Raw genomic sequence first — 21,629 nt, forward strand, 5'->3', positions numbered from 1 at the left:
AAAAATATATCTATACTTGTTTTAAACACTTTCAGTGGTCAAGCCTCCACAATTCCCTGGGATACAGAATTGTAAATATATCCTACCCTTTGACAGAAGAAATTCATTTGTATCTCACTTTAATTGAGTGTCCCTTTATTCTGTAACTGTGAACCCTGGTTTGAAATTCCCCACGAGTGGAAACATCTTCTCAACACTCACCACCTCAGAACCTCGTATGTTTCAATAAGATTAGCCCTTAATCTCATAAACTCTAATGAAAAATGGCCTAACCTGTTTCACTATTCTTGATAAATCAACCTCGTCATCCCAGGAATCAAGCCTAGTGAATCTTTTTAAACTGCCTCCAATGCCAAGTTATCCTTCTTAAGAACAATATTAAATAACAATGATACTATGAAAATATTTGCATAATTGAAATTAAAAAAATGGCAAGTCCTTTGGAAAAAAAACGTATGGGAGTGACTAATTACAATGGCATTTGGAAATCAAATTACACCATTAATTTACCTTCTATCTGTTATGATAAATACAGAAATTTCATTGCCTTTATTTTATTACCAATCCAGGAAATGAAGCTGCAATCTTGGTTTCCTTTTCAGCCTGCTATAATCAGGTAAATAACTTAAACCGTAAACAAAAACAACCAAATGAAAGCATTGCTGCTGCCTGCTTTTCTGAATTGTTTAACCTTTCTTTCTCTACTCGGTGATTTCACCATCCCATTGGGCTGAAAACTTTACCTAGCAAGTGTTTGTGTTAAACGAGCTGACTTTTGATGTTTTAATGAAGATATGTAGCTTGGGTTTTGTTGGAATTGTTGGTTGGTTCGCTGAGCTGACTGGTTTTCATGCAAATGTTTCATCTCCCTTTTTGGTGACATCGTCAGTGCTGTGTAGTCTCCATTGAAACGTTGTTGTCCTGTCCCGTTCTGAATTTATATGGTTCGGTCTGTCATAGACCAGACAGTCTTGTTGGCAGTCTTGTTCCCAGTTTTGTACTGTAGAGGAATGTAGATGGTGTCTATTTCAATATGTTTGTTAATTGCATCGGTGGTTGAAAACCAGGCCTCCAGGAATTCTCATGCTTGTCTTTGTCTCGTTTGTCCTAGTACTGTAACTTTGTCCCAGTCAAGCTCTTACCAAACTTTACCAGCGTATACAGCAAGACTACCTACACAGACCAAATCCTGAATTACAATGGTAACCACCCCACAGCCCATAAACAGTGTCGTGTTCAGGCTCTGTTTAAATGAGCAGTAACTCACTGCAACATCCCTGAGCTGCGTAAAAATGAAGAAGAACACCTATACAGAGTCTTTGCAATCAATGGTTATCCTAACAGCTTCGTCTGCCAACACCTGGCAAGGAAATAACACCAAGAAGACACCGTATGACCCAACGCGCTGGCCACCCTGCTCTACATTAGAAACACATCAGAACTGACTACACGACTCCTACGACCTCTTTAAATAAGGATAACATTCAAACCAACAGCCACACTTCACTTACTCTCAAAGATGAAGGACCCCATTCCCACAATCAGCAGGGCATATGTGATACACAAAATGCCATGCAGCAACTGCAATAAAAACTACATAGGACAGATGGGCAGTAAACCTGCTACCAGGATACATGAACATCAACTCGCAGCAAAATGGTCCAAACAATTCTGCCTCGTTTCAATGCCACTCTGACATAGGAGCACATCATTTTGACTGGGACAAAAAGAAGAAGAGTACCTCCACCAAGTATTTAAGGACAACGGATACCTGAACAACTGGATCTGACGATGCCTATCACATGAACAACAACAGGAAGATGCTGTACGCCCTAACACATTCATCGCACTACCATACATCAAGATCATATCTGAACTGGCCACAAGACTTCTACAACTATTGGGCATCAGAGCAGCACACAAACTCACGTCAACCCTACGCCAACTGCTAACTTGAACCAAATACCCCTACCCACTACGGACAGAACCAATGTAATATACAAAATCCCCTGCAAGGACTGCAACAAACCTTACATTGGACAGACAAGAAGAAAATTGACCGCAAAGTTAATGAACACCGACTAGCAACAAAAAACCACGACTAATACTTACTCATCTCCATTCACACAGATAAGGAGAAGCACCAGTTCGATTGGGATGACACCAGGATCCTAGTACAGGTCACATCAGCACAAGCACGGAAATTCCTAGAGCCTTGGTTCTCCACCAAGAAGGCCATCAACAAACACATAGAGCTAGACCCTATATATACACCACTGTGAAGGAAACTGGAAATGAGGTAATCACATCCAACAGACCCCAGAGTTTAAATACCAGGTGGAAAACACAACAGCGCTTCATCAGAGGCTGCACAGCACTGACAATGTCACCTAGAAGAGAGATGAAATGTTTTCGCAAAAACCAGTCAGCCGGGCAAACCAACCAACAACTCCAGGTCTGTCTTTATTTGAAGTGATTTCCATATGCAAGTGCTCAACATCTTCAATTATGTGTTACTCAGTGTGGGTGTTACCCTCTCCCTTTAGATTTTCCCTCCAAAACATGAAATTGAATTTTTCATCAATAATTCTCAGCAAGATTTAATTTAGTGTCAAGATACACCATATGAACTACATCAACTTAAAAAGATGGCTCATCCCAACTGCTCAATGGCAGTTCGGGATGGGCAATAAATGCTGACTTTGCAGCATTGCTCATATCTAATGAAGGAATAAAACAAAAGATGAAAAATCATAAAAAATGAAAAGTTAATAATTAAGTATTTTAACTAACAGTGCTTTCCACAAATTTACCCATGAAGAAAGGGTACAAGAGATGAGTTAATGGATAAAACTGAAGCAACACAAGCATACTTTTTTATGAAGATAAGATGGGTGCAGGTTTTATTTAGTACCAAATACTTACAACAAAGCTGAAGCAGCTTTTCAGTAGTGTCAGCAACGGAGTTGTTTCCATTGGAAAACTCTTAATAGATAAAAAAAAGAAATAAGTAGACTATCTTTTTCTCTGTGGCTGTAGGATGAAGAATATATAGTACACTCATTTTATGGACTACCAAGTATTTCCCAAGGGGTAGGTAGCTTATAACCTAAAATGTAACAGCAATGCGTGCAGCTGATTCAGTATATTAAATCTTTTTCATCCCCCTTAAGATGTGTCACAGCAAAGGAAACAACAAAATGTTACTATGGTTTTTAGGGTATATAGTCAACAGTGCTTCTGTCACAGACGTGCGCACCCAACAATGCATCAATTTCACTGTGGTTAGCACTATTTCTTAGATTTGATCATTTCTGCTGTCACAAGTATACATCGTCTCAGCCAATAATGATGCAGTACCAACAACCACCAGGGAGTCATTCACAGCCTCCAGGTGAAGGCCTTATAATACTAACCTGAGGAGACAGCTGTCACTCTTTCATCAAACAGATTTTTTTATTGAACAGATAAGCCAAGAAATTGTTTATTAGGTGCAGTTCCAAATTTCTCATCTTTGTAACATTTTAAATGTATTAACACTGTATACTTTCTGGTCAAAATTTCAGAACATATGTGAAAGATTTTAAAAATTGTCTGAGTCATATGACTATCATTAAAAATTGATCACATATTCTGGTGGTCAAATCATAAAAATAATAATATTAAGTTTGGGCTGCATGTTTTCTCTCCAGATCTCAATTTAACACATTGTTTTACAGTTGTCTCCTCCTTCACGTTCATCCTACATCCTTCTCTCCCACACATTCATTTTTTTTTTGCTGTTCATCTAACTAATCTCCTTGTCCTTTTTACAGGCAACAGGATCTTTAACACAATAAACTTTTCAAGCTATTTCATAGGAACAAATCAAAATCAAAATTTGGTGTCAAGCCACATAGGAGATGTCTGAAAGGTAAATGAGATAGATTTTCAGGCATGCTTCAGAAGGCAAAAAAGGGATAGAGTGGTAGAGAGGTCTCGGAATATATTTTATCACTTCAGGTCTTGCCAGCTACTCAATAATTATTATTAATATAATTATTATAAAAGGAGTAATGAAAATCAAAGACACCCAAGTATCCAGAATCCAGTGTTGACTGTTCTACAGTTGCAAGGAGATGATAGAGATTAGGAGGGTGATGCACAGAGGGATTGAAAACAGGGACAAAATTTTAAATTCAAAGCATTGCTTAACAAGAAACCAAAGTAGTTTAGCAAAAATGGGTAATTAGTGAATGGGGGATAACAAAGTGTGGAAGTGGATGAACACAGCAGGCCAAGCAGCATCTGAGGAGCACAAAAGCTGACGTTACGGGCCTGGAACCTTCATGTGAAAAGGGGGATGGGGAGAGGGTTCTGAAATAAATAGGGAGAGGGGGAGGCAGATAGAAGATGGATACAGGAGAAGATTCGATCTGCCTCTCCCTCTCTCCCTATTTATTTCAGAACCCTCTCCCCCTTTTCAGATGAAGGGTCTAGGCCTGAAACATCAGCTTTTGTGCTTCTAAGATGCTGCTTGGCCTGCTGTGTTCATCCAGCTCCACACTTTGTTATCTCGGATTCTCCAGCATCTGCACTTCCCATTATCTCTGATTAGTGAATGGGACCTGGTGTGAATAAAGATAGGGGAAGCAGCGTTTTGGATGACTTCATGTTTATGAAAGAGAGATGGTGAGAGGCTGACCAAGAGTGCATTAGAACAGTTAAATCTAAAGGACAAAGAGTTTAAAGCAACAAAAGAGCAAAGGAAGGGTAGAGGCAGCAGTTAAATTCCAATCAACGCAACTCAAATACAGACAAGAAGGATGTAAAGAAACATCATGAAAGGAATAATATTGATCTTGAGTGTACACTTGATTCTCATTGGACTGAAAATGTTGTTGTTGGGTTGTTGGGGGTCAGTGATTTCAGTTCCTGGACATCTCTGCAGGAGTTCTAACCGCTTCACAAATGAGCTTTCCGCCACCATAAGGTCAGAAGTAGGGATGTTCAGTGATGACTGCACAATGCTCAGCACCATTCCACTACTCCTCAGATACTGAAGCAGTCCTTATTCAAATGCAACAAGATCTGGACAATATCCAGGCTTGGGCTGACAAGTGGCAAGTAACACAATCTAAACACAGCCCCTTGACATTCAATGGTGTTACCATCAGTGGATGCCCCATTATCAACATCCTGGATTTTATCATTGACTAGAAATTCATCTGGATTCACCATATAAATATGGTGGCTACAACAGCAGGTCAGAAACTAGGAATACTGTGGCAAGTAACTCACCTCCTGACTCCCCAAAGTCTGTCACCACCTACAAGGCACAAATCAGGAATGTGATAGAATACTACCAATTTGTCTGGATGAGTGCAGCTCCAACAACACTCAAGAAACTTGACACCATCCAGAACAAAGAAGCCCACTTGACTGGCACTACATCCGCAAGTATCCATTCCCTCCACAGTCGATGCTCAGTAGCAGCAGTATATACTATTTACAAGATGCACTGCAGAAATTCACCAAAGGTCTTTAGACAGCGCCTTCCAAACCCACAACCACTTCCATCTAGAAGGACATGGACAGCTCACCACCAGCTTCTCAAGGGCAACTACGAATAGGCAATAAATGCTGCCCAGCCAGTGATGCCCATCCCACAAATGAATTTTGAAACAATGAAGTCCCAATGCTCTTCATATCTTAGAATCACTGTATTTTCTGCATTGAAACTGACAAATACTCTGGGATTTAGAAGTTGAAATTACATTTTGTAGAAAACATTAGGTCGCACGAACACCAGTTTTCATGTAAGCAAACCGTTGTAAAGTACTTGCAAGCACTTTCAATTGCACAACCTATGTATTTTGCAAAAATGTTTCAGAACATAGAACTGTCCAGCATAGGAACGGGCCTTTCAGCCCACAATGTTGTGCCGAACATGATGCCAAATTAAACCTATCTCTTCTGTCTGCCCTTGGTCCATATCCCTCCATTCCTTGCATATTCATATTCTTATCTAAAAATCTCATAAACAGTCCTAATGTATCTGCATTCACCACCACCCCAACAGTGAGTTCCAAGCTCCTACAACCCTCTGTGCAAAAGATTTGCTCCTTTGAATTTTTCCCCACTCACCTTCAATGCGTGGCCCCAGTATTAGAGATTTCAACTCTTGGAAAAAGATTCTGACCGTCAACCCTATCTATACTTTTATAAGCTTGTATCAAATCTCCCCTCGCCCTCTGCCACTCCAGAGAAAACAACTCAAGTTTTCTTAGCTTCTCCTTATAGCTCATATCTTCTAATGCAGGTGGTATCCTGGTAAACCTCTTCTGCACCCTCTCCAAGTCCAAGTGAGCCATAGTGGTCGAAGATTTTCTAGTTAAGGACAAAGACAGATGATTCTGTAGCCGTATTTTGAAACTCTGGGATGCTGTGTTGCCTCTCTGGTGCCAGGGACAAGGATGTATCTGAGCAGTTGCATGAAATTCTTAAGGGGGATGGTGAGCAGCCAGATATCATTGTGCCAACTGGTACCAACGACGTAGGTAGATAAAGGGATGAGGTCCTGCAGAGTGAGTACAGGGAGTTAGGAAAGAAGTTGAAAAGCAGTACCTCAAGGGTAGTAACCTTTGGGTTCCTATCATTGCCATGTGCCAGTGAGGCAAGCAATAGAAAGATAGGACAGATGAATGCATGGCTTAGGAGCTGGTGCAGGGGCAGAGTTTCAGGTTCTTGGATCATTGCGATCTCTTCTGGGGCAGGAGGGATGGGTTACACCTAAGCTGGGGGGGAACCAATATCCTCGCAGGGAGGTTAGCTAGTGCTACTTGGGAGGATTTAAACTACAGTGCCAGGGGACTGGGAACTAGAACAGCAGGTCATCAAGTGGAGGAATTGAGGGGAAGGTAGATATTAGGACCAATAAATCAGAAAGAAAGGACAGGCAGAGAGACATAAATGGACATGATGGTACTAATGGGCCGAAGTGTGTTTATTTCAATGCAAGGAATATTTTAGGTAAAATGATATTGAAGTACCAATGTTGGACTGGGGTGGACAAGGTCAAAAATTACACGACACCAGATTATAGTCCAACAAGTTTGGGGTGGCATGGTGGCTCAGTGGTTAACACTGCAGCCTCACAGCACCAGGGACCCAAGTTCAATTCCAGCCTCAGGTGACTGTCTGTGTGGAGTTTGCACATTCTCCCTGTGCCTGCAAGGATTTCCTCCAGGTGCTCCGGTTTCCTCCCACAGTCCAACGATCTGCAGGCTAGGTGGATTGGCCATGCCAAATTGCCCATAGTGTTCAGGGTTGTGTGAGTTATAGGGGGACAGGTCTGGGTAGGATGGTCCAAGGGTCGATGTGGACTTGTTGGGCTGAAGGACCTGTTTCCACAGTGTGGGGATTCTATTCTATTCCAGGTTTATTTGAAGACACAAGCTTTCGGAGTCTCACTCCTCCTTCAGGCATCAGTGAGAGAGGTAGGCATCAGACACAGAATTTATAAACAAAAGATCAAAAGATCATCAGGTGTTCAACAAGCCTAAGATGGCTGTTAAATCGTTAATCAGTTAGAAAGGGTTAATAAGCAAATTCCAGAATTTCTTTCAAGTCACTGCCCCAAGACAGGGAAGGGTTTTATCAGTTCCCTCGGTATATGACATCCCAGGTCATAGGTGAGGTAGGTGAGCTTAGAGCCTGGATCAGTACATGGGACAATGATGTTGTGGCCATTACACAGTCTCACGAGAGAGGGACAGGACTGGCTGCTCAACATTCCACTGTTTTGTTGTTTTAAATAAGATAGTGAGGAAGATAAAAGAGGTGGAGGAATTGCATTACTAGTCAGGGAGGATGTGACATCTGCACTTAGACAGGATATATTGGAGGACTCATCCACTTAGGCCATATGGGTATAGAATCATAGGATCATAGCATCCCTACAGCGTGGGAACCCTTCGGCTCAACGAGTTCACAGCGACTCCTGGAGCATCCCACGCAGACCCATCCCCCCATAACCCACCTAAGCTACACATCCCTGAACACTATGAGCAATTTAGCACAGCCAATCCACCTAACCTGCACATAGTTGAACTGTGGGAAGAAACTCATGCAGACAAGAGTTGAAAGTGCAAACTCCACACAGACGGTCGCCTGAGGGTGGAATTGAACCCAGGTCCTGAGAGCTCAAAAGTAAGATGGGTGCACTCATTCTGATAGGAATATACTATAGGCCCCCATCAGCCACCAAAACATTGAGGAAAAAATATGCAGGAAGGTTAAGGGGAGATGCAATCGCAACACGGTTGTCATTGTGATTGACTTTAACTTTCCCAGTGTAGACTGGGACTTACTTGCAGCAAGAGGCTTGAATGGGGTAGAATTTGTTAAGTGCATTCAAAAGGGTTTCCTGAAACAGTATGTGGATAGTCCGACTAGAGGAAGGGCCATATTGGACCTTGTATTAGCTAATGAGCCTAGCCAGTGACTGACCTCTCAGTGGGACAGCAGTTTGGAAACAGTGATCACAACTCCTTAAATTTTAACATAGCTATGAATAAGAATGTCAGGACCTTGCAGGAAAATACTAAATTTGGTGATGGCAAATTATATCAATATTAGGCAGGAGCTAGGGAGTGTCAGTCGGGAGGAACTGTTATCGGGCAAGTCCATATTTGACATGTGGGAGTTGTTTGAAGACCTGTTGATCAGAATTCAGGACCGGTATATTCCAGTAAGGAGGAAGGACAAAGATGGCAAGGTAAGAGGCCTTGGATAAGTAGGGAGAATGAGAATTTAGTCAAAAGGGAAAAAGAAGCATATGTAAGGTTTAGGAACCTAAATTCGGACAAGGCCCATGAGGAAAATAAAGAAAGCAGGAAAGAACACAAGCACGGAATTAGGAGAGCAAGAAGGGGCTTTGAAATGACCTCGGCAAGTAGGATTCAAAAGGGCAGGAGCATTCTATACATACATTAAAAATAAGAGGATAACCAGGGAGAAGGTAGGACCACTCAAGAATAAAGGAGGGAACTTGTGTTTGGATGCAGAGAATGTGGGTGAAATCCTGAATGAGTACTTTGTATCCAATACTGGCATTTCCACATCATCGGATTCACCTAAGAAAAGGATTTGGAGAATAGTGAGGTTTGTGTTGAGCAATCTAACATGCTAGGGCACTTAAGGTCAAGAAAGAAGTAGTTCTGGGTCTCCTGAAGAGCATTTAAGATGGATGAGTCCCCAGGGCCCAATGGTATCTACCCAAGGTTAGTGAGACAGGCAAGAGAGGAGATTGCTGGGGGCCCTGACAAAGATCTCTGCATCCTCATTAGCCACTGGAGAAGTCCCAGAGGACTTGCAATTGACTAATATTGTTCCTATGTTCAAGAAGGGAAATAGGGATAATTCAAGAAACTATAGAACGTGAGCCTCACATCAGTGGTAGGGAAGCTAGTGAAGAGAATTCTTAGGGATAGGATTTACTTGCATTTGGAAAAGCATGGCTGAACTAGGGACAGTGAGCATGGCTTTGTGTGCGGCAAGTCATGTCTTATTAACATGATTGAATTTTCAAGGAGGTAACTAAGGTGGTTGATGAGGCTAGAACAGTGTAAGTTATCTACATGGATTTTAGTAAAGCCTTCGGCAAAATCCATCATGGTAGACTTGTCCAGAACATTAAGATGCATGGGATCCATGGTGGCTTGGCCACTTGGATTCAGAATTAGCTTGCCCATAGAAGCCAGAGGATAGCGGTGGAAGAGTGTTTTTCAGGCTGGAAGTCCTTGACTAGTGGTGTTCTGCAAGGATCCGTACTGGGGCCTCTGCTGTTTGTGATATATATAAATGACTTGGATGAAATTGTAGATAGATGGGTTAGTAAGTTTGCAGACAATACAAAGATTGCTGGAATTGTGGATAGTGTAGAAGGATACAGTGGGATACGGACCTCTACTATAGTTGCAGATGTGGGCGGAGAAATGGCAGATGGAGTTTAATCCAGGTAAAGTGTGAGGTTTTGCACTTTGGGAGATCAAATATTAAGGAAAAGTATACATTTAATGACAGGACCCTGAATAGCATTGGTGTATAGAGGAATTTTGGAGTTAAAGTCCACAGCTCTCTGAAACTGTCCACTGAAATAGTTAGGGGGTAAAGAAAGTATATGGCATTTCTGCCTTTATTAGTCAGGAAATTGAGTACAAGAGTCAGGATGTCACTTTGTAGCTTTATAAGATTTTGGTGAGGTCACATTTATTGCATTCCATTCTGGTTGCCACATTACAGGAAGGATGCAAAGGCTTTGGACAGAGTACAAAAAGTTTTGGTGCAACATTTTTGGTTACTGTTTGTTTGACTGCCCTTGAACATTTAGGTTTTTATATTGTTGTGTCAGGTTGCCCAAAATGTGAACTGACAATGCCATTGCAAGCGAAATGGGACAACTGGGAACCAAGAGAGCAAGATAACTAACCATGTATCTCCTTAAGCAATCAATTTGATGGATTGTGAAATTAACAAAGAAAGGGCTATAAATGAGTCAATTCAGTATCAAATGGAATGCAAAAGACAAAATAATGAGAGAAAATTAAGGGGAAATAAAAGAGACAGCAAGGAAAATATTTTCTCAATCATTTCTAATATTGAATTTTTGAATGTCTAATATTTTAATGTGAATTAAAATTTGAATTAAAATGTGAAAGATTGAGACACCACTCATAATTGTTCACTTTCTGGACCATAGAGATTTATTAGAAGTAATTTTGGGTCAGGATCGTTCATTTCTGAAGAAGGGTTCTAATCTGAAATGTCAACCTTCGTACTCTTCTGATGCTCCCTGGCCTGCTGTGTTCTTCCAGCTCCTCAGTGTGTTATCTCAAACTTGAGCATCAACAGTTCTTACTAGCTCGATTAGAAGTCATTACTCATTAAAGAGTATTTAGCAGATGATTACGAGACTTAACCTTCTAGGGTGGCCTTAGCGCACTTTTAATGCACAAATGCAGAAGCTCCACGAAACTCATAGGAAGATTAAGTGCAACATACTATTTTCACAAACAAACAGCACAACAGTGAAAATAGCCCAAAAACTTCCTCTATTTCTCACCACAAATTCATGCCCAATCATTAACTTTCCATGCCAAAAAAAGATTCTTTTGCTGTAATTAACATTTATCATGTCATTAAAAGAGTTCTCAGACAAGAAGTTGCACGACTGAACTTTTTGTGGTGAGTTTAGTTTATTTTTACAACTCAAATAGAACAGCTTCAAGTTATTCAATGGTATTTCAATGGTGACACAGACAGCAAGGCATTACTTCCAAAGTTGATGCAAACTGCAAAATCTGAATATCTGCATCTAACCATGCACCTGGCCTTGCCTGAAATTGCTGTTGAATTTGAGCATTCATAATGAGGAGTACCACCCAGTTTCTTGTTATTTTGATTGCTAATTCTGATTGGTATTATCCAGAAAATTTGAAATATTTCACATAAATTTTCACAGATTACCCTTAAAAATATGATTCTCATTTTCACATTACACATATGGTCCAGATTTTGAAGTAGTAATGTTGGTGAAACTGTCAGCAATCCCTAAGCTATCAATGACTTAATGAGAAATTCCACAATGTTGATTTCCCCTGAACTGTAAAAATTATTGGCCAAAAATCATATTGATTGATGTGTAAGTGGAACTCTAATGGTAAACACACTTCATAATCATTGATACTTACTGGCCCTTATAAGCTCATTTTAATTTGGTAAAGGATTACATTCCTCCATTGTAGAAAAGAACGCCACTTCTTTTAATGTAACCCTACCCTCTAAATAAAACAACGATCTTTTAGGGCCATGCCTGGTCTAATCGCAGCCATTTATTTTTCCATCTGAAAATCCAAATTAAGAATAAAAGGCGATCAGTGCCTCTAACTTCCTACTTTGCCATCTGTGAGAATACCGCAGTATGATTGGCTATTTACCCTGCTTGTCCACATCACCGTTACTGAATATCATTCCGTCGACTTAATGCTAGATTTAAGCAGCCACAAAGAATCGGAAATCTGCCAAATACAAGATCGCTACCTTCGACTATTTGAGTACTCTGAGGTGAGCGCCGTTGCTTCATTGCCAACATCTCTGCGAATATTATTTTTCTCTTTGAAATATAACTGACACTTAATTCTTCCTCTGTGCTACTTATTAATAATTCTTCAACTTGATTGCAAACAATGCAAGGAACCTTATCTCCTTAATCAAAGAACCCATATCCCCTGAAGAGACCCGTCAGGTTTTCAAATGGTTAGATCAGAGGAACTTGCAGTTCACAGAAAGGTAAGTGCCGGCATCAATCTGCATTCGCCGCTGACCATAAAATACGGCCCTGCACATTCTTTCAGTCGTTTGTAGCCCTTATTCTTATTCCATCACATGGAGCCTATTGCGCCACCTTCAGGTTTTAAACAAGGGACAATAGCAATAAATCTTAAAGATGTTCTACGCAATTCAAGGGTGCGTATATGTTCTACTGCCACATCATCATTTGTTCAAAAGAGAAAAGCTTTCCGCCAAACAGCTGCATTTTTTTTCGTTTTTAGTGCAGGTCTCCTCTTGCAACTCAAAAAAACAAACAACCGTTCCCCCACCAAAGCCGCATATTCCTTTACTTCATAATTTAGGCAGTAAAAGCTGCTTTAAAATAATGCAAAATGAAGGAATTTCTAGGACAAAGCGTGTGTTTTTTTTTGCTGCTGCGTCCAGTCGGCTTAGGCCCAAGAATAAACAACATTAGGTAGATAAGTAAAATTGTGAACTGAGAATTGTCTATATGCTGAGTCAGAGTAACATTTTAACATTTCATCAGCTCACACACGATTCAAATCCCCCTGAAAACCGAGGCTTCCCTCTGCATCTTCAACAGATATGTTCCCAGGCTAATTTAAAGGGGGGGGGGGAGCTGCTGTCTTGTTTTCCCTTGATATTTCCTTCCAAAGTTGATTATTTCCCAGCAAATTCCTTGTAGAATAGAAGTGGTGCTTGCGGTTTGTGGGTGTTTTGTCTGTTGGGGGTGGGAGTCGTTGAGAAAGGGTCTGGGAGTAATCTGTCATCTCTCAAAAGATCCAGATCTGTGGAGGTCTTACATGAGAGAGAAACAAAAACTAGTTTGAAGGGGTGGTTTATGTATTCATTGGTGTGATACCAGAAACTTCGCATCGTTGGTCAATGCTCAGGTTAGCGTATTCCTCCTCAATATGTCTTGAACCAAAGAACACTCAGGATCGTGAAGCAAGTGCCACCATTCTGGCAATGTTCAGTCTCACCAGGAAGTCCCGTGGCGCACACATTTGTCCTTCCCACCTTCACCCAACATTCCGCGACCCTTCCTCAGTCAACTGGCCCGCTCCGCCCGTCTTCCTATCTCCCTGTCTCCCGCCCATCTCCATGGTTGACCCAGGAGAATCCGAACAACGGCAGATTCGCTCTCGAAAGGACAGTATTGGGAATCATGTTGTAAGAGAGAGAGAGAGCTGGCGTCGTGCTGTTAACCCCTAGCTTACCGGTTCCATAATGAATCCCTGGAGGAGAAGGTTGATATTCTGGAGGTGGAAGACCTCATGGTTTATTTCACACCGAATCCGACCTTAACATGAATGAAAGCAGCAGTGAGTTTGACTGGCCCCTTGGCGATCGAAATGGAGATCTTAATCGCAGTTTATTTTTGTAACAGCCTGGATTCACACGGGATTTACGAACGACTTCACCACCAATTTGAATGTGGAAAGGGAGGGGGTGTAGAGGGAGGGATAAAGTAGACATGACATAACCCCAGGACAAAGCTAGACAAGGTTTCTCTTTTCATCAATCTCTTTTAGAATTCTAAAAGTGATTTTATCTACTCATTTACAAGATCAAAGAGTATGCTGAGTTTTCTTTAAAGCGCCTAAAATGTTAAATGTATGCGTCAGTATCCTAGTTGACCGATTAATCTTCAGTTGGAACTTTCAGATTTCCGAAATGATATTGTGGTTATTTTTTTTTAAGTTTTCAAATACTTCTCGTACAAGAAGTTGATTATCGATGTAATGGGTCCAATCTCTAAATTTCTAAAGGTTCTGGAGATCGGTCAGAGAAAGGTATTGCGCGTCATGTTCTGAGGCGACTTTTAAAAAAAAATATACATTATTAATAATGTTTCTTAATAATGTGCGGAAGTCATTCGGGATATTTTGTGCCACGCCAGTAACTCAGCTGAGTGCTGCCGTTTCTTTCACCCCGTCTGCGGTGTTCAGTAACTTACCAAAACTGGAATTGATTTTCTTCCTGACCAAAGTTTGTAGGTAAGGTTTGTTGCCATTATATCATTTTCATCCCTGGGCTATACGGCAGCTTTCCCCTTCACAGTCTTGTTTTAGGTGATGATCGACAGTTAAGAAAATCTTGTTGATTCGAAACCAGCAATGGAGAGAAGAGAACTGTGATTCGTGTCCATATCCGTTCCTTGTGCTCTGTGGAAAGCTGGGAATCAGAAACGGAAGGAAAATCCACCATGTGAGCGGCATAAAATACAATGGAGAGAAATGTGGCTGACAGCAGAAACTCCAGGAAATCCAACTAATCCAACGGAAATAAGATATATCTGAAAAAACATGCCCTGGAGCTGCACATCTTCAATTTTTCACATCTAGCCAGTGGTCATCGTATACACCTATTAACAGCACGAAATTGTGTTTATAATAAACACACATGAGTGTTAAGTAAATGTAAACAATAGTTGTATTTTTAACAATATGCTGTTAATGATAAGGAGTGTAAAACCTTACTCAACATTAGGTGGACAAATGTCACCCTGCTAATTTTGTCCAATTTCGAAGTCAAATATCACGATTGTAGATGAACAGAAGATGTCAGGAAGCTAGGAGTAGAGAGGAAATCTTTCAACATTTCCAGCTCATTCTGTCACTGGAGATCGTGACTAGACTGTGACTTAACACCTTTTACCAATCTTTGCCCTGTCTTATTTCATGACACTATTTCTCTTTCCACGAATGCTGCCAGATCTGGCTTCTCTGGCATTTTCTGTAAATCTGTAAAATTTTCAGAATCTGCAATTTTTTTTGAGTTCTTAATAACTTTGCTGAAGGAAACTATCAATCCCAGATTTGGAATTAACAAATAATTACCTTCATTTTACATGTGTAGAGGAGAGTTTCATTGTTCTGCCACCCTTGTGTGTCCAAGAATTCCTCAGTATTATTCCTGAAAGACAGGTTCCAATTTATATATGGTACCCCCAGCGCTTGACTCCATCACAAGTGGAATTATATTCTCTATGCCCACTACATTTGTTCTCCTGAATACATTGCAAATTCCAACTAAATCACCACACAGCCTTCTAGATATCAAAGAATACAACCCTGGGTTTCTGTTATCAATCCTTGTAATTTGACATTTGGAGTCTACGGATTATTCTTGGAGAACAAAAACAAATTACTGAATAAACTCAACTGGACTCACTACATCAAAGCAGTGGTTACAAGAGGAGGTCAGAAGCTAGAACTATGCACTGAGTAACTCACCTCCTGACTGCTCAAAGCCTGTCCACCATCTGCAAAGCACAAGTCAGAAGAGTGATGGAATACTTCCCACTTACCTGGATGAGTGTAGCCCCAACAACACTCAAGAAACTTGCAACCATCCAGTACAAAGCAGCCTGCTAGATTGGCACTACACCCACAAGCATCCACTCCCTCCACCACTGCACAGTAGCAGCAGTGTGTACTATCTACAAGATGCACTGCAGAAATTCACGAAAGATCATCAGACAGCACCTTCCAAACCCACAGCCACTTCCATCTAGAAGGACAAGGGCAGCAGACGTATGGGAAGACCACCACTTCCAAGTTCCCCTCCAAGACACCCACCATCCCGACTTGGAAATATATTGCCGTTCCTTCACTGTTGCTGGGTCAAAGTCCTGGAATTCCTTCTCTAAAAGCACTGTGGGTCAACCAAAGCTGATGGACTGCAGCGGTTCAAGAAGATAGCTCAACACCACCTTCTCAAGGGCAACTAAGGAAAGGCAAGAAATGCTGGCCAGTCAGTTACGCCCACATCCCACAAATGGTTAGAAAAATATCACAGAATTGTTTCAGTGCAGAAGGAGGCCATCTGCCCATCGTGTCTGCACCACTTTTCGAATGAGCATCTCATTCGATGCCATTCTCCTGCCCACTCCCCACAGACCTGCATAACCTTCTTTTTCAAGTAATCAATATATTCACTTTTGAGTGCCTGAATTGAACCTACCTCCACTACAGTTTCCACCATTGCATTCCAGATAATAACCACTTAGTGAAAATGATTTTCTTCGTATCTTTTGCTTCTTTTACTAATTACTTTAAATCTGTATGCCCTCATTCTGGATCTTCTGTTGAGTCAAAATATTTTGTCTTGAATTCTTCTATCTGATAGGAAAATAGTCCCAACCTCTATAATATAGCTTTATAGATTAAATTCCTCATTCCTGAAACTATTCTCATAAACCCCATGCACTATCCCTAATTTTCTTTATATCTTTCCCTAAGGTGTGATGCCCAAAACTAGATGCAGTACTTCATTTGAGGTCAAACCAGTGTTTTTACAAATATTTAATGTGACATCTGTGTTCTTGTACTCAATGCCCCGATTAATAAAACCTCAAATATTGTATTTAAAAAAACTGCGGATGCTGGAAATCTGGAACAAAATAAGAAATTGTTGAAGAAACTCAGCAGGTCTGACAGCATCTGTGCAGAGAAAGTAGAGTTAACAATTTGGTTCTAGTAACCTTTCTTCAGAACTGGAATATTGTATTGGAATATTGGAATGCTAGCATACTGAATGCACGATTAACTATTCTTTTCTTCTGTTCAGCCACCTTGTATGGCTTATGCACATAGACACCTTGGAAAGGGTGCAATACACCCCAGAGTCTGGAAAAGTGAAAAAGACGCAGATAATACTGAAAATACTCCACAGGCAAGGGGGCCGGCACAGTGGCTCAGTGGTTAGCACTGCAGCCTCACAGCACCAGAGACCCAGGTTTGATTCCAGCCTCGGGCAACTCCCTGTGCAGAGTTTACACATTCTCCCCGTGTCTGCGTGGGTTTCCTCCGGGTGCTCCGGTTTCCTCCCACAGTCCAAAGATGTGCAGGCTAGGTTGATCGGCCATGCTAAATTGCCATAGTGTTCAGGGGTGTGTGGGTTATAGGGGAATGGGTCTGGGTGGGATGCTCCAAGGGGTGGTGTGGACTTGTTGGGCCGAAGGGCCTGTTTCCACACTGCAGAGAATCTAATCTAATCTAGTCTAATTGGTGTGTAACATCTGTGGAGATTAACAGAGTTAATGTTAAATTCTTGTAAAACATTGCTGCACTACTTTCAAGGCCATTTTACACTTCAAAAGATGCAGTACTCACAACTGTTCACATTACTCCAGTATGGACTAAAACAGAGTTTTGTAGCTGAAGGATAACTTTAACATTGTTTTATTCTAAATTTCAGGTTGTAAAACACATTTTGTTAGCAATTTTGATTAATTTTGAAACCTGTTTATGACATTTTAATGATCTATATATCTCAACCCCAACTCTGTTTGAATATGTACTTCCTAACAATTTATCATTTAGTTTCATTTTAGCCAGATTCAGATGATCTACTCTTTACAAACCCTTGCAGGTTATCTCGGACTGCTGAGAAGTTTCATATACCCTATCCTGAATGATTCAAACAGTTTGCCAGCAACAGATCTGAGACTATCTGGTCTAAAATTGGTTTATCTTTTTCACATTTTTGATTGATGTAATTAATTTGCATCTGCACAGGATGCATCTCAGGGTTCTTTAGCTTACATTCTTAGTAATCACATAATTTTCAGTTCCTTAGTTTCGTGTATGATATCTACTAGCATATATTTGCATATGATTTATCTGTTTAATTCATTGTGCTTTCTCAAAGCAAATTAGTTTACAAAGTTTCAATGAAACCTTTTCCAAAAATCTGATCATCTTCCTCAAATATTACTGCTTTTTTTTCCCCAAAAATGGTAAACTTTTTCTAAGTGCAATAAGATTCCTTTAATCCTAAAGCTACCCTTCCATTTGCATTGATGAGAATGACAAACTAACCTCATCATAGTACAGCTTTTCTATTCTTAACCATAGCCAACCTTATAAGCCAACATCTCGGTTGAATCTGATCCTAACACAATTGTTATGGATGATGGTAAGTGGCAAATTGATCTCTTGTATTCTCATCACGTTCTGTGTGTAAGCAGGTTGGTTTAATTTCGAATAGGCTATAATTTTTTCCTAAACTCCGATTTGTGAAGATTTTTTGAAAGCGACTCGCACAGCAACTCTGTTTAGGTTTAAATCAAGAGTGTTGTTCTATTAATTTCAAACCTAGGGCAGCCTTTTCAACTTCAGGCACACAAAGCATCCAAGAAAGAAATAAGAAAGGAAGAGTTTTCTAACTAAGAATAAATTTATACTAAAGAGTTTAGTGTTTAATAAAAGTCACGCAAATCAGAGTTGTCTTGACTTGTGAGTTAAAAGTTTATGTTAGTCTACGTGGCTGATGACAGGAGTTGCAGGATTCTGATAAAGTTGCTGATGAAGCAGCAAGATGGTGTTAGTGTAATGGGAGTTCTGGAGAAGGGTCACTGAACGCAAAACATTAACTCTCCTTTCTCTCCATAGATGCTGCCAGACCTGCTGAGTTTCTCAAATAGTTTCTGTTTTCGTTGGAAAAATGAAAATAGTCCACTTTGCAGGAATATATAGAGATCTTTTGGAACTAGATTTTTGAGGATATTTGATCAAGAGGTAGGCTTCGCTATCAGCCTGGAGCCTCTCAGCTTACTTTCAACAATCTGTTTGTCTGTCCCTTTTATTTCTCTCTCTCTCTCACACACATTCTCTGTGTCTCACTCTGTCTCTCTCTGGGCACTGTCTCTATGCACTCTATTCACTTCTCCCACCCTGTCATCAACATAATTACCACCCTTTCCTGGTTATTTTTAGGTCTGACAAAGGGCCATTAGGCTCAAAACGTTAACACTGCTTTTCTCTCCGCAGATGCTGCCAGACCTGCTCAGTTTCTCCAGTATTTTCTACTCTTGTTTCAATGACTGTCCCTTTGTTACCAATCCCTGCTGGGGAGAAATACCATCTGCTATTCATTTGTTTGTTGACTGCAATGCCCACATGATGAAACGTGAGATTCCGGAAAGACAGTATCTAAGCTCTGCCTTTGTAATTACTGTTTGAATTTTCCAGGATTGCAGTCAAGTTGTATGCTGTGATCAGTGGCAATCATGTTTCATGGCCAGGGAAGTACATTTTTAGATAGACAAGACAGGACAGTTTGATCTTTTTATCAAACTGACACAAGGCTATAATTTCCATTGGTTGTAGTTCAAGGGAATTTTTCTACAGCACAATTAAAAAAAAAAATTATTACCAGGCTGAGGACTGACATTGTTGACTCTTAGTCAAAAGATTGTGGTTACAAACTTCAGTCCAAAGTGTTGAATGTCTATTTTTGTATCAGCACTTTGGTACGTTATAGAAGGTCTGCATTATTTTTCGAGGTTTTACGATGATGTGTTAATATACACTGAATTCTGTGACCTGTTTGAAGAAGAAAATGTGTTATATTGTGTCCAGAAACTAAATCAAGCTATTCTGCAACAAACCAGCATCCACTGGAGATTCTGAATCCTTAGAAGCATGCCTGGCCATTTTTGTGCATGTATTTGCATGATTCCAAATAATTTTTCCGATTTGCAGATGTGATGTGAATGTCCGACAGCATTGCAAGGCCTCAAGGTCAATCCAGATGTGTAGGTCTGTAAATCCAATAAAGAGATTAGAAGAGTCATCCTGAACAAACATAACTATACCAATGAAATGTATGATCTTCTGAATGCTCGATCCAAATTTGCATTCATTGGACCTACTGCTTAGCACAAAAGGACAGTTTTACTCAAAAACAAGCTTAAAAAATGCTTGCTGGTCTCATGTAAGAACTATTGGCTGATATATATGTGTTCTAGTGTTGGTCCTCATGAATCATTGCATTCACCTACGTATGAGCTGCACAAGACAAAAGTTATTTTTCTTTATGCTGTCTGTTACCTAAGACCAGATCTGTGTACCATGAACTGAGGAGAAGGTTGGACAAATTGCTACAACTTGTTTTGAGCACATTTTCCACAGATGTGGTGAAGGATACCTTTACCTTTGCAGAGACCTTGCAGGGTTTGCATATTGTTGGCAATGCGCTGTTCATGTGCTCCTTTGACAGTGTTAGCCTATTCAACTATGTACCATTCATGGAAGATAAAGACATTTGCCCTTGAGAACTATATCATGGTGATCTCAACTAGCCATCATTGTGTGAGTCAATATTCATTGCACGTATTAAATCAGCAACTCGTGCACTCAGGTTCAGTTTTAATGACATTGTGTTGACCCAAATAGATAATGTTGTCACAAGATTCTTGTTTGGTCCAACTTTCACAGACGTTTTTGATGATAAATATGTCTTCAATGGAATGATATCCATTCTCCAATCACTTGCTTGATTCTGATATGTAGTTGATATGTTTGCGACATTGGCATCTACAGTTGCATTAAGAGTTGTGTTACATGACTTAATGATTGCCATCCCGTGTTTAAAGTCACCTTTGAAATAAAAGAGTCTGATGAACTCCATTCCCATGATATCTGGTTGAGAAATTGCTCAGGGGTTCACTATTACATTATTGACCACTGCAAACCTACCTGTACCAGTGATTGCAGGCTTTGGGATTCCACAGTTCCATATTGGACTGGAGGGCAGGTCTTATGAGGAAAGGTTGAGGGAGCTCGGGCTTTTATCATTGGAGCGAAGAAGGATGAGAGATGACTTGATAGAGGCGTACAAGATGATGAGGCGTAGATAGAATGGATAGTCAGAGACTTTTACCCAGGGCCTAAATGACTATTACAAGGGGGCATAATTTTAAGGTGATTGGAGTAAGGTATTGGGGAGATGTCAGAGGTAGGTTCTTCACACAGAGAGTGGTGGGTGTGTGGAATGAGCTGCCGGCAGTGGTAATGGAGTCAGATACTTTAGAAACTTGTAAGCGACTCTTGGATAGGCACATGGAGGATAGTAAAATGTAGGGTATGCGGGGCAGGTTGATCTTAGTAGGATAATAGGTCTGCACAACATCGTGGGCCAAAGGGCCTGTGCTGTGCTGTACTGCTCTATATGCTATAAGATTGGCCCCAAGGCAACCTAATAAACATGATCCATGTAATTTGTTTGTCATCCAAGCTTAATTCTGAAATAGTGCAGGCAAACAATTCTGTGAAATAATGGCCATCTTCAGATCATTTCTCATTGTATATGCACAAACTCAAGAACAAGCATAACGCCTTTTGATCCTGAAAAGTGTCTAGTCCCTCGAAGGGAAAGCTATCTCGAAAGATTGGGCAACAAGTAAAGTAGCTGTTGCATGCTGCTAATGTGGGAATGGCAACATAAGTGGTATTCACCACTAACAGGAGGCTCTTTTCAAAGTAAAAAAATGCTCTGCCTGTCAC

At 40.6% G+C, this 21,629-nt stretch overlaps 1 protein-coding gene across 10 annotated transcripts in view; it reads right to left on the reverse strand.

Moving 5' to 3' along the window:
• The window catches only part of LOC125451568 (arf-GAP with SH3 domain, ANK repeat and PH domain-containing protein 1-like), a 313,433-nt gene extending 298,825 nt beyond the window's left edge, over window positions 1-14,608 (reverse strand). The window contains exons 1-2 of one of the 10 annotated variants that reach the window (XM_059645972.1): window positions 14,294-14,608; window positions 13,554-13,636 (exon numbers count right to left, since the gene is read on the reverse strand). In XM_059645972.1, coding sequence (XP_059501955.1) covers window positions 13,554-13,612 — 59 coding nt within the window. In that variant the 5' untranslated portion in view covers window positions 13,613-13,636; window positions 14,294-14,608. Of the gene's footprint in view, window positions 1-13,553; window positions 13,656-14,293 lie in introns of those variants that run through there. The other 9 variants (XM_059645968.1, XM_059645973.1, XM_048528800.2 and 6 more) reach the window with 9 other exon arrangements.
• Window positions 14,609-21,629: the final 7,021 nt, after the last annotated feature.

This window comes from Stegostoma tigrinum, chromosome 5 (genome assembly GCF_030684315.1).
Source record: "Stegostoma tigrinum isolate sSteTig4 chromosome 5, sSteTig4.hap1, whole genome shotgun sequence".
NCBI lineage: Eukaryota > Metazoa > Chordata > Chondrichthyes > Orectolobiformes > Stegostomatidae > Stegostoma > Stegostoma tigrinum.